The 14399-nt window shown below is 42.4% G+C and overlaps 1 protein-coding gene across 5 annotated transcripts in view; it reads left to right on the forward strand.

The window, feature by feature from the left end:
* The window catches only part of FAM185A (family with sequence similarity 185 member A), a 119833-nt gene that overhangs the window by 43226 nt on the left and 62208 nt on the right, over positions 1–14399 (forward strand). For 3 of the 5 annotated variants that reach the window (XR_016349672.1, XM_075926836.2, XM_006137562.5), the window contains exon 6: positions 11821–11916. The exons of 1 other annotated variant lie outside the window; for it this stretch is intronic. Coding sequence is in view for 3 of the 4 variants with exons in the window: in XM_075926836.2 (XP_075782951.2) it covers positions 11821–11916 (96 nt within the window). In the remaining variant the exon portion in view is untranslated. Of the gene's footprint in view, positions 1–1650; positions 5444–11820; positions 11917–14399 lie in introns of those variants that run through there. One more of the 5 variants, XM_075926844.2, reaches the window with a different exon arrangement.

Genomic DNA, 14399 nt, shown 5'->3' on the forward strand with positions numbered 1-14399 from the left:
CTGCTTCAAGAAGCAGGCATTAGTGGTGTTTAGAAATTTTCTGTGCATTCCTTCTTTCTAAGGTTATCTATTCTCTATAAGGATAGTTGAAATCCTCTGTCATTATTGCATGTTTATGCCTTTGTAACCTTTCTAATCTCCCTGAGCATTTATAATCACCATCCTGATGAGATGGTTTGTAATATATACCTATTTCTAAAAATTTCAGAGGGGTAGCCATATTAGTCTGTAACTGGAAAAAAAGGTAAACAACAAATGGTCCTGCAGCATCTTAGGGTATGTCTACACTAGCCCCCTAGTTCAAATTAAGGAGGCTAATGTAGGCATTCGAAGTTGCTAATGAAGCCAGGGATTTAAATATCCTGGCTTTATTTGCATCTTCCCGTCAGGGCGTCATTTTTAAATCCCCTTAGTCCGAACTAACTGCCCGCGGCTACACGCGGCAGTCAAACGTTAACTTGAACTAAGCCCTTATTCGAGTTAACTGTTACACCTCATTCCACGAGGTGTAATAGTTAACTCGATTTAAAAATGGCGCTCGGACGGGAAGATGCAAATAAAGCCCGGGATATTTAAATCCCGGGCTTCATTTGCAACTTCAAATGCCTACGTTAGCCTCCCTAGTTCGAACTAGGGGGCTAGTGTAGACATACCCTTAGAGACTTAACAAAAATGTTGATGGTATCATGAGCTTTCATGGGCACAACCCACTTCTTCAGATGAATGGAGCAAGGGGTCCAGTGGGTTGTGCCCATGAAAGCTCATGATACCATCTACATTTTTGTTAGTTGTATTTTAAGTTTTTTTCCCCCCTATTTCTATACTCTTATTGTTCAAGCATGGATTTTCCATCCGTAGAGATTCTGTGGCACAGTTTAAGTCATTAAAGATATTTACTTTCTGCTTTCTTTCACGTGAAGGTCATGCTGGTGAGGCAGTGGTATTATTTTATCATTTGTATGTATTTGGTACCATGATATTACCATGTTCTACTGCCTGTCCTCATTCTGCCAAGTTCCTATGTTGCCTCTTATTCCCATAGCCTCGTGTAATGCTCTAATTCATCCTTCACTTTTACATTGTTCATATTCAATTATTTCCCTTCACGTGTCTATATTTACATGTCATCATTCCATACTAGTGCCTACCTGTACTTTATCAACTCCTTTTTTGTCCTCTTTATAGAGTTCCTCCTTTAATAAATTCATCCTTAAGGGATGTCTTTGCCCAAACCATGTAGCTTTTCACACCTGTTAGTTGTCCCTCAGCCCACAGTTACAACATGAGTGTTCTTGTTGCTTAAAATGATTAATTATTCTTGCTTCTGTACATAATCTCATTCCTTGCATAGTGCACATCTGTCCCTTAATTGATTAATCCAAAATGGTATGTGTTTTATAGTGCTTAGCATGATGGAGCCCCTGTCCTGCCTGAGACCTCTGCATATTTTCTGTAATATATCTATTAAGTAATAGGAATCATTAAACTTTCATCTCTAGAAGTTTTTAATAGTTCTATTCCTAGCCTATTAATCTTTTAAAAACTGTCAGCCATTTTATAATGTAGATAAACATTTAATCCACAGACACTTCAGTTCTTCAGATCCAAAAAGTGAGAAACTAATTCCACATTTTATAATATACATTTCAGGTAGTCACTATGTTCTTCTTGGACTGAGCCATCGCTCAGTGGATCTCATCTTCTATGATGCCTTTGGTGTGCGACTAAACCAATCGTTGATCGGCAGAGCTGATTACAGATATCACATAAAAAGCTGCCAACTACAGGCGCTGTATGCTCTTTTCGGATCCTGTGCTTTTCCTGCAGCGCCTGGATACACTGACTCTCAGAGCAGTTAAGAGCCTGTACAATGGTTTGTCGCCAGGACAATCTGTCCTGAACTTGAGTTTCCAGATCATTGAGGGGAGATGCCGCATGACTTCATATTGACCTTTAAGATGTCTTTGTAGTGTTTATACTGACCGCCGATATAGCGCTTTCCATGAGCAAGCTGGCCATAAAAGACCATCGTTGGTATCCGTGTATCATCCATCCTCATAACATGACCTGTCCAGTGAAACTGTTTGTTCATAAGCATTGCTTCCATGTCATGACACCACGCAGCTTAAGAACCTCTGTATTAGGAATTTTGTCCCACCAATTCATGTGGGCAGTCTTCCTCAGACAACACATACGGAACTAATCGACTTTCAAAACATGGCGATGATATATTGTCCATGACTCCAAACCACACAGCAGGACATTCAGGACAACTACCTGATAAACCGCTATCTTGGAATGGAGTTTAATACTATGGTCCTTTCATGGGCATTTGGTCAATTTTCCAAAGGCAGCGCTGGCTTTGGCTAGTCAAGCGGATACATCACGATACACGTTTAGAGGACAGTACGCTTCTCAGGTAGCAGAACTTGTCAACAGCCTTAAGGACTGTACCAGCAGCAATGCTCACTAGAGTGCTGGGCTCTTTCCCGACAGGCTGAGGCATAACTTCTGTGTTCTTGAGGCTCCTGTGAGTCCAAAACGGTGAGCAGAAGTAACAAAGCGATCAAAAAGCTCCTATGCATCCTTCACTCAATGAGCCAGCAATGCACAGTCATCAGCAAACAGAAGGTCAGGAATAGTTGTAGTAACCACTTTACTGTGAGCCTGAAGTCTCTGGAGATTGAAAATAATGCCATCTGTTTGAAACTACAGAGTGACTATGTAATCAGACACTCAGATAGTATCCTATCCAAGTTGCCTCCATCAGGCAATAGTTTCATTTAAGTAATGTATCTGAAAATATTTTATAACATATGCCACCTGAATTTTAAAAAAAAGGATTCGTTTCCTTGCCTAGCATAGTGTCTTGGATGAACTAATACCTGGTAATGGATTTGTATTAATTTGTGGTTCCTTAATACCAACATTTTAAACCATTTTGCTCTATAAGCCTGATACACTGTATTCTGAAAGCTTGTTCATAATGTTTCAAACATGGAGATAAATTGTGTGTTTCATTACATCAATGTAAATTCAGAGTAGAAGTTGTGAATTAAACTATTTTGAGAGAAGAATTAGATTTCTACTTGATCCAGATTAATTAGTTCATCCTTCCTAGAAGGAGGAAGCTATGAAGTAAGGGAACTGCATTTGTTCATTGTAAATACATGATGAAATGTAATCATATCTGTAACTCTGAAAGATTACTTTCCTTTATAAACATACTATCAAGTTCTAAATAAATATTAATTGTAAAGCAAAATTAAGCCCTAAAATGTTCAAAAGTTTAAAAAGAATTACCAGAAGAAGATTGTGATGCAGTGGTCTCCTTTATGCTTCATCTTCTATTTTAAAGCATCCCTTGAATTAAAGAACATATCAAAGTGTTTAAAGGTAATGTCCAGGTTGCAGAGACAAACCCTCTCAGGTAACTTTAGCAGGAAGTCTTACATAACTCTTTACTTACATTTAACATACTGACAGTAGCATTTCTGACAGAATGCTCTATGTTTTCATAAGAATCTGTCCCATGGTTAAAAAAATAAGCTGGAGATCTCTTCCGTCCCATTAATTTTAAACCTCTCATGTTTTAAGCAAGCCTACAATAGTAAATTGCTTGGGTCAGATGACTGACTAAAATTAAAACTATTATAAAAAGTCTGGATATGTAATAGCACCCATACAAATGCAGCCTCATTCTTGACTCTGATGACAGCAGATACCAGCCTTATCCCCAGCACAAGGCAGAGCAGCTTTAGTGCTTCTCTATCTTATGATGACTACGAACAACCCAAAGTCTGTTCTGGAAATGGGCACCCTGTCTACCATCCCTCCCTTTGGGTTGAACAGAATGGATGGCATTAAAAACTGCTTCAGAGGCATTATGCCATGGTAGGATTCTCTTATTCCACTGTCCTCCACTAGCCAGTTAAGTAGGGCTTAAATCCTCTGCTTTGCTCTTACAGAATGAGAATTGATTAATTTCCTTTCATCATTAATGTGTCTTCTTAAACAAATCTTAATTAAACCCTGATATTACTTTCATTGAAATCCCAGCGAATCTTGCCACTGATTTTAATGGGAACAAGATTGCTCTTGAGAAAAACTAAAGTTTTGTTGAAAATATTCAGATGTAAGCCAAAGACAATTTCTGTCGAAAGTTTTCTTAGATATTTTTCGCTTATTAAGTGTCAGCATGAAGAGAAATAATTGATTGTAAAGTTGTACTGTTCAATTCTGTGCTGATGTACTGAATGTTTTACTGGCGTGTATCAGGTCCCAATTCTTGTATTTTTATTGTTGTGACTTATATTGGTCTTTACTTGGTGTTTCCTATAGCTATTTAAACCACACTATTTTAATCACACTACTGTATCTAGTACTTTGCATGTGGGAGATAGTGACTTCTTTTGGAAAAATTCTTGCTGGATTTCTGAGGTCATTTGTATATAATCAGTGGCTGATCTTTTTCTGGAATCTTAATCATATTAAGAAATCTTTGTGTGATGTCTGTTAACTTCTATGTTCTTCAGTTTTCTGTAATACCTTCTGTTCCTTACCTAGTTCATTAAGGAAAAACTGCCATACAGCACCAACAAAAGTGAAGCTGTGTTTTGGATGTTATCGTCCTCCATCTTAGCCTTGGGTTTTTTGTTTTTTGTAGGGTTTTTTTAACCCTTATTTAGAACACCTTTTAAGATTACTCCTCCCTGCAGCCATCTATTTCATCTCAGGCCTGATCTACACTTAAAATTTAGGTTGATAGAGCTACTACAGCACTCAGGAGTATGACAGTTCACATCCCTAAGTACCATTGCTGTATCTATGCAGCTAGATCAAAAGAAGAATGCCTCTATTGACCTGGTTCTGTTGCTTGGGTATGTGCAGTTCCTACAGCAACAGATAAACCCCTTCTGTCCCTGTAGCCTGTGTCAAATTTACAGGAGTGTATCTCCAGCACCATCGTTATGTTTCTGTAGCACACGTAGGCCTGGTCTACCTACATGAGAAGGCAAAAGTAAGATAACATCAACTCCAGCTACATAATTTAGCCGAAGTGGTGTATCTTAAATCTCCGTCCACACAGCCAGAGGTTGACTGGAGCAAATGCTCGAACCAGGAAGTGCACCCCGGGACGTATTAGTTCGAACCAAACCCCTAATGTTACTCCTCTAGACACACCCTAACTGATACAGCAGCATACTTTTCCTGCAGCATTACTTCTTTAATTTTCAGACAATTTTGTTATCCAGTTTTTTTTTCAGCCTCTGTTTAACCCATTCTTATGTTTCCTCCTTTAACTTTTTTGAGAGAAGACAGAAGACTTAAACACTAGGGATGTTAAATTTTTATTAATTGGCTAATTGAATAATTGATGCAGTTTGCGTTGACTATTCGATTAGTCAATAAAGGCAAAAGCACTGCGGGAAGCACAGGGTCAGCTCAGAGTCCCCAGCTGACCTTGGGCTCCATGCACTGCTGCCGCTTTGAAATACCGTGTGCAGTTAGGCCAGCTGGGGACTCTGAGCTGGCTGCAGCCCACACGTGGTATTTCAAAGCGGCAGTGCCACATGAAACCCACGGTCTGGCCCTGGGCTCCATGTGGTGTTGCTGCTTGGAAGCAACTCCCTTTTTCCCTCCTCTCTTCTCCTCCTCCTCCTCCTCCCGTTGCTGCCTCTTTCTGATAGAAAACTACTAGTTGACTAGGGTGTCAACTGTCCGATAAACATTTGCTTATTGGTTAGTCGACTTGTTGTTCACATCCCTGTTAAACACAGTTATCAACTTCAACAGCCTTTTCAAAAAGAAAGATGTTTACTTTAAGTGTTATTGTAGTATATGTTCTGCCTAATCTCATTCATCACCGAACAGAGAGAGATTCTCATAATTATCCTTTCCAGAATCATAATTCTATGGTAAAGCATGGATTATAGTGTTGTATAATTGTTTATTTAAATCCAATGGAATATTGAGTCTTTCCCAACATGCATTGACTAGGACAACCACTGATCCGAGAAGGGACTGTGACCTGATTCTGTCACTTAGAGGTATGGCACATTTTCAGCGTCATAGTTGTCAAAAAACAGTAGATTAACATGTTGGTCCAATAAAATATATAACTTTACCCAACTTGTCTCTAGAGCCATAAAGGCATTTTGGCATTAACTGTGCCAGTAGGTGTCTAAGTTCTCACACCATACTTATCTGTTGCCTAAATTCCTTAGGTACCTAAATTTTTGTCAGTGGACATGTATAAAGCTGCCTAAGTCCTGACACTCTGGCACTGAGCAAATCAAACTCACACTGAGATCCTCAAACTCAAAATAGGCCCTACCATAATTCTGAGATGTATTAATGAGAGTGTTGTAAGCAATACATGAGAAATAATTCTTTCCCTCTACTCTATGCTGAGTAGGCCTCAGCGGAAGTATTGTGTCCACTTCTGAATGCCACATTTTAGGAAAGATGCGGACAAATTGGAGAAGGTCCAGAGAAGAGCAACAAAGTGGTTAAAGGGATAGAAAACATGACCTATGAGGAAACATTGATAATTGGGATTGTTTCGTTTAGAACAGCGTTTTCCAAACTAGGGGCCACGGCCCGATACTGGGCCACAGGAAAAAAATACCAGGCCTCAGTGTGGCTGCCGGGGTGTTCCGAGCTCCCGGAGTGCTTGTATGGCGCCGGCCCTCCAAGCCCTCGGCCAGGCTGGGCAGAGGATGCAGCTGGATGTTCTGGGCTCCCAGCACCAGACACACTTGATCTCGGGGACAGGGGTTGGGGGCAGCGGGGCTGGCCGGGGGAAGGTTGGGAGGAGGAGGGGGGAGAACTGACCACCGGAAGCAGGGCTGGACGGAGCAGTGGGGCTGGCTGGGGAGATGGGAGTGTGGGGGGCGGGGGAACCGGCCACTTGGAAGTAAGGCTGGTGGGGGGGGGGCAGAGTCGGGAGTAAGGGGTTGGCGGGGGGAGGCAGGGTTGGGGGTAGGGAGCTGGCCGGGGCAAATCAGGAGGAGGAGGAGAGGAGAACTGGCTGCCTGAAGGAGGGCTGGACTGGGGAGATCGGGAGGAGAAGCGTGGGATAACTGACTGGCTGGGAGGGGGTCTCAGGGAGCAGGGCTAGTGATGGGAGTCATCAGGGGCAGTGGGTCTGGCTAGGAGAGATCAGGGGGCCCGCGGATGCAGGGCTGCTCGGGGGGTGCGAGGTCGGAGGTAGCGGGGTTGGCCGGGGAAGATGGGGGGCGCTGCCCATCCTGTACATGATCCCGGCAAAGCACCATGGATTCCATTTTGCCCCCCCCTTCGCGCCCCCTTCGTTCCCCCCCCCCCACACACACACACTCCCCCTCGAGTAGTTGCAAACTGTCTGTCTGGTAGACACACTCACGCAGCCTGAGCACATCTACCAGCCAGGCAGTTCAAACTACAAACTGATACCCCATCTACCAGCCAGGCAGTTCAAACCATACAAACTGTTATATGTCTGGTATTTTCTCAGTTTGTTTTTTATGTGTATATATTTTTGGGCTGCAAAAAACAGTACTGAAAAAAAAGGGTTCCAACTAAAATAAAAAGTTTGGGAAATCCTGGTCTAACCAGCTTTCTGTCTGTCTTAACGCTCCATTTATCCAATCCATATTCCTTAACTTGCTGGCAAGAATATTGTGGGTGACCATATCAAAAGCTTTGCTAAAGCTGGTACTGGGGGCTTTGGGAGGACCAGAAACAACTTATTTGAATAATCATCATTTGATTAATGAATATGCAAATGAATGTTACCAGTCCTCCAAAAGTTTGTGAATGGATTTACTGGTCCCCGTGTCAAAAAGTTTGGGAACCCCTGGTCTAGAATAAAGATGACTGAGAGGAGACACATCTTTCAGCATTTAATTGGTTGTTACAAGGAGGTGGGGGACACTTCTTTTTTCTCCTTAACCTCTGATGATAAGAAAAGAAGCAATGGGCTTCAGTAGCAGCAAGGGTGGTTTAGATTAGGAAAAACTTCTTGTCAGGGTGGTTAAACACTAGAACAGATTGCTTAGGTAGATTGTGGAATATCCACCACTGGAGATTTTTAAGAGCAGGGCAGATGAAAACCTGTTAGTGATGGTCTAGATGGTGCTTGGTCCTACCATGAGTGCAGGGGACTGGACTTGACCTCTAGAGGTTCCTTCCAATTTTGTAATTCTATAATTCTATTGTCCATGCTTTGTCAGGCATTCTCTGAAGCGTCCTTAGAGCATGCTACTAGATTGACAGCAACAGAGGGGCTATCTTTATACCAAGTAGACCAGTGGTTAGAACACCAATCCAGGACATGGGAGACCCACGTTCACATGTTTACTCTGCCTGTTTCAGAGTAGGGTTTTGAACCCAATGTCTCTCACTTCCTGATAAATGCCCTAACCACAATGGGTTGGATCTTTCTTTTATTGAAACTGTTCCACATTGTATAAAATACTGAAGTATTCACTGAAGCAGAGAAAATCTATAGCTCAATAGTTCAGTAATTTACCTGGGAGATCCACGTTACAGTCCCTGTACCACTGAGTATTTTGTGCAAAGTAGATTAGCTCTGAGTGCACTTGCATCACACAGGGTTTTGCCTCAAATATAGACTTATTTTTAAAAACTGAGTCTTTTTATTGGAAGTGGAAGTCTGGCAGAATTCTAACTGCCAGCCTTTTAATATCGTTGATGTTAGGAGGAAGCAGCCACACTTGGTGGAGAATCCCAGGAGAGTTTTCAAAAGTTTATCTGAAGAATTGGCCATAGAAACACTGTATTTGAGGAATGGGAAGAGATAAGGGTTGATTCAGTAATCTCTGCTGAATGTGATTTACTGGACTATTCCTAGACTATTAGTGGCAGTTCTCCTGAGCAATCTAGATTGTGTGTCACTCCCTCATGAAGCATCAATGTAGGTAAAAATGGACTTGTACTCAGTCAACTGTTTATGTTATGGTCCAGTGCCAGCAAAATCCCTTTCAGAGTTATGTGAAGGCGACTCTGTTACTGCTGTTTTAAATGAGCCAAAGAGGCAGTTTCCCAGCTGACTGGAACTGGATTGGCCACACGTGTTTTTCTTCCTAATATTTTCCCTTCTAAGAAAGCAGCTTTTCATATGGGAAGGCATTCCCTTCCCACATAGTCTTATAATTGATGTGTTGGTTTGCTACATCTGTGGGTTGAGAGCTCAGTTAAAACAGAAAACTGCAGACCCGTTCAGATATGCCACAAAAGAAAACAGGAAAGCTTAGAGCATTATGCTTGGATTCTTCTTTTCTACCCGCTACTAATCAAACATGTTGTTTTCCAGAAGCCTTCCCTGTGTCAAATTGCTGTCATCTCTAATTAGCTTCATTCTAACTCATGTATGTCGGTTCAGCCATTTCTGGAAAATCCCACTGATTATCTTCTTTATGAATACACAAAACATAAAAAAGTGACTGGTTTCTGTCAGACTTTCACATTACTTGCTGTAGCAGTGTATGCACCCACCATCCCAAAAGGGGGTGGATACTGAGTGCATAGACACCACTATTCGCTCTACTTGTCCATCTCCAGACTTGCTACCACTGGGTCTAAAGACTAAAACAATGGTGACAGCTCCATTGTTTGGGACAGTATGGCCTAGCAGCCAGAGTCAATAGATTACCCCTTCAGGACAGTGCAGTGGGGCCTAGTGGCCAATACCTAAGGAGTAGCCAGAAAGCAGGGGCTGGCGATCCAAGTAGGGGGATCCAGGCCCACCCATTTCCACCAGGCACTGACCTGGGGCCCTAGCCAAAGCAAAGTGATCTGTCACCAGCTCAGCAGGGAATCCTACCAAAACATGCTGAGCTTAGCCAGATAGGAGATACCTTTCCATCACCCTCCCTACCCCATTGTCTCTGGAGACAGTGAGGCTTCAGGTTCTTGATGGTCCATAGCACAGGTCACTTCTTCGGATTCTGTCAGTCACAAGGGGTCCAAGCCAGCCCTTAGAACCTCCAATCTCTGTAGCAGTGACTGTAGCTGGTCCTCAGCAAGAGCTTCTAGCACACATCCTTCCCCTCCATCCCAGAATGAGATGGGCTCCCTCTTTTTATATTGCTGTAGCATCTGAAGCCTGCCCAGTCCAGCCTGGGAGCAGGACTTCAGTGTACATAATGTGGATTTAACCCTAGAGTAGGGAATGAGAGAGAGATCTTGGAGTCATTGTGGATAGTTCCCTGAAAACATCCAGTCAGTGTGAAGCAGCAGTTGAAAAAGCAAACAATGTTAGGAATCACTTAAAAAAAGTATACAGACTAAGACCGAGAACATCTTAGTGCCTCCATATAAAATCACGGTATGCCTACATCTTGAATACTACATACAGATGTGGTCGCCTCGTCTCAAAAATGTATATATTGGCATTGGAAAAGGTTCAGAAAAAGGCAAAAAAATGATTAAGGGTTTGGAATGGGTTAGGGTTGAACTCACCTCAATGCTCCAGGCACTGTAGCCTCTAAGGTCCTTGTGCCACTCAGGTTTGATGCAGCCAACAGCATGACGGGAGCCCTGGTAGGCCAAATTGCAGTAAGTGGCACTGCAACCCCATGAACCAAGTCACAACTCCACTCGCACAAATTTGGTGCAGTCAGGAGGGCAGAGCCAAACCCGAGCAGCATTGCAATCCCAGAGGCTGCATCACCCAGAGTGGAATAGGGTTTCCACCTTTGAAATGCAAAAAACCTGGCACATCCTCTTCCCAAGACAAGCCCGCTACAACTCCACCCACAAAGGAATTCTGCAGACAGCCCACCCAACAGCTACTTGCAGTAGCTAGAGAGAGAACACATATAAATAAGATTAATATTTTCTTACTTAAACTGCACTTGTAGCAACACTGCTGCATCTTTAGCTGGACACAGACTTTTAACATTCAGTTTCACAGTGTATTGTAATAATAATGCAAATCTTTAGACCCACATACAAAACATCCAGTAGATTAATATATTTTTCTGGAAACTGGTAAATCCATTACATTAAAAACCCGGTCAGGCCGGTCAAATAGTAGCTACGTGGTAACTCTAGTGGAGAGAGCCAAACCTAGCCAGTAATAGAGATGTAGCCATGTTAGTCACAGGAGCTATGGAAGCTGCCACTGTGGGGATAAGTGCTAGGTAGGACCTGAATGAAACTACCTCAGGGCCTCTACCTCCAGACTATTTACTAGGTTACAATAGTCCATAAACACTTTCAATGGGGTCCTGAGCCCAAAAAGTTTGAGAACCACTGTTCTACAAGTCCTAACATTTACTTAAATCACTTGAGTTTTGCTGTATGGGGGATGGGATGTTATGTTATGCTCCATATTGCCTATGCCTGGTGACTCTCTGAGTGAAATCTACCTTTCAGAAAGGTTTATTGCAGAGTTCCTTTGAAGGCTTAAGTGGTTCTTAGGCCTTGTGCTGTCTGTCTGCACAGAGATAAAGTTCAACCCTAACCCATTCCAAAGCTAGAAATGTTATGATTGGGCCGGTATAGGAGTGATGTTAAGGGCAGTGCTGCAGCATGGTAAAATTTCCACTCAAGGAGGATGGAGTTGGCTGTGGCAACTTCCATGAGTAACAAGGTGGCTCTATGCTCAGATCAGAGAGAAAGGCTTCCTGCATAAAGTCTGTGTACTCTGACATTGCCCAGAGGCAATTAAAAACACACCAAAAAACAAACAAAAAAATGCATTGTCCCAGTGGCTGTATCCAGCTCGTAGTTTGAAATAATTTTCTAAATATTAAAAAATCCCAGAGTAAATGTCAGTCAGACACATACTTTTATTCTCTTGCTTTTCAGATTCATCAGATGGGTATCTACATGCTTCTACACATCAGGGGGCAATAGATGTTTATGTTAATCAAGTGAGAAAAGTGGATCTGAAAAGCCAGAAAGGTTAGTAAGTTGCAACATTTTATGGCAACCTTTGATATAAAGGGAAGTTTTATGAAATGGTAAAACTACCTAGTCTGTATATTTCAGTAGTTACATTAAAATAAGCATTATTATTTACTTCATCATTAGAAAAATGTATATGGTTCTGAGCACAGTAAGCACCACAGGTGACCATGGTATTTAAAATAGACCCCACAAAATCCTCTGGGGCTTTCATTTCAGTGCCACTCTGGAAATCTTCCATTTTCCACCTTTCTTCTAGCAGTCTTCCCCACCAAGCCAATAGAATTCTGCAGAACTGACCAGGATTCTAATCGTCCTTTGCCTCCTCAATGGAGAGTCCTCCAGGTGTCAGCAGATGTGTTTAACTGGTGGGGCTCATGAATTTATTGCATTTATCCATGCCCTTTTCCCAAGGAAAGAATTACTGTGTTTGGAGGCCCTGACATTAAAATGGCAAAGCGGCAACACAAGGGAGGGCAGAGCCAGAGAGATGAGACATGCCCCAGCATGTGGTCATTTTGTTAAATGAGCTAATTACTCGCCTCGTTTCTGCTTTCTACTTAACTTATCTCAACTTTATGTGTTAAAATATCACCCTTTAAAAGCTGGATTCTCCCCTTTGCCATTTGAAAGAGCATGATGCTGACGGAGGGCCTGGTATAGTAAACACATTCAAGCCTTGCAGGTATATCATGTTCTTCTTCAAGTGGTTGCTCATGGCCATTCGAATTAGGTGTGCGCACTAGCTACTCCATCTCCTGGGGCAGGAAGAACTATGTTCACATTACTACCCACCCAGACATGGAATTACTTCCAGTAACTGACATTCATGTTTAACTGTTGAGACAAGAAAATGTGTTTCATAGGTGTTATAAAGAAATAAATGAATAAACTGATTTTCACAACATACCCTGACATCTGTTCCAGTGAGGGCATAGACAAAACAGGCAAATTCTTTTCTCTGTTACACTAATGTAAATCCAGAATAACTATTCACATCGGTGGAGTAGAACTTGGCCTGTAATGTCAAAATAACGGAGTGTTTGCCAGGATTTATGAGTTAGACCATTGAATCTGACCTAACAGGATCTGAGAATGGAGAAAAAAATGTCTCTATGCCATTTCCCTTATGCCTGTCATAATTTATGGTGCAGATGACACCAAGTTGATGGTATGTCACTCTGGAATTCCCATACAGAACTGCCTCATTAGTGTAGCTTTCTGACTGCCTTGTGCTGGCCAGATCAGGACTAGAAATAAGCCCTGTATCTGTTTTCATTTTCTTGTACAGGCAGCTTGATGGATATTACTTTGAAGGACTGTTACAGAAATAATATGTCAAAGTACTAGTTATGTTCTGAGTTGGGCCTACTGTACATGTAGCTATATAAAAATGAAAACTTTTGAAAAATGAAGCGGGAATCAAGTTGAAAATGAAACATTTATACAGAATGTGTTTGAAGGTTTTTTGGGTTTTGTTTTCATGCACCTAGCAAAGCTACTGAAAATCTTTAATCTTATTATTCCAAGTGGCTACGTCTACACTGGCCCCTTTTCCGGAAGGGGCATGTTAATTTCAGAGATCGCAGTAGGGAAATCCGCGGGGGATTTAAATATCCCCCGCGGCATTTAAATAAAAATGTCCGCCGTTTTTTTTCCGGCTTTTAGAAAAGCCGGAAAAGAGCGTCTACACTGGCCCCGATCCTCCGGAAAAAAAGAATAAGATCCTCCGGAAAAGGGCTCTTTTCCGGCTTTTCTAAAAGCCGGAAAAAAGCGGCAGACATTTTTATTTAAATGCCGCGGGGAATATTTAAATCCCCCGCGGATTTCCCTATTGCGATCTCTGAAATTAACATGCCCCTTCCGGAAAAGGGGCCAGTGTAGACGTAGCCAATTTGTCTAAGACCGGCAAATGGGTGGCCTCACTATTAGCTTCAACTCTACAGTAGGTCCACATTTAGGGTACGTCTACACTACATGGCTCCCCCCTGTAGATTTGTTTATTTGGCAAAGCGAAATGAAGCCGCGATTTAAATAATTGCGGCTTCATTTAAATTTAAATGGCTGCCGCACTCTGCCAATCAGCTGTTTGTCGGCAGATCGGGGCAGTCTGGACGCTCCCCTGTCGACCTTAAAGCCCTTTGTCGACCTCCCCGGTAAACCTCATCCCACGAGTCATAAGGGGGAGGTTGACAAAGAGCTTTCAGGTCGGCGCAGGAGCGTTCAGACTGCCCCGATCTGCCGAAAAACAGCTGATCAGCAGAGCGCGGCAGCCATTTAAATTTAAATGAAGCCGCGATTATTTAAATCGCGGCTTCATTTCCCTCTGCCGATCAGCCTAATCTACATGGCTCCATCGACGGAGCCATGTAGTTTAGACACACCCTTAGAGACAACACTTCAGGATTGTTGTTCCAATAGAGGCCAGACTTCTAGTTTTAATCTCAAGGCCATGGTAGTGCAGATTAATGAAACTGTTG

The sequence above is a fragment of the Pelodiscus sinensis genome, chromosome 1, assembly GCF_052426305.1.
Source record: "Pelodiscus sinensis isolate ZL-2025 chromosome 1, ASM5242630v1, whole genome shotgun sequence".
In the NCBI taxonomy this organism is placed as follows: domain Eukaryota; kingdom Metazoa; phylum Chordata; order Testudines; family Trionychidae; genus Pelodiscus; species Pelodiscus sinensis.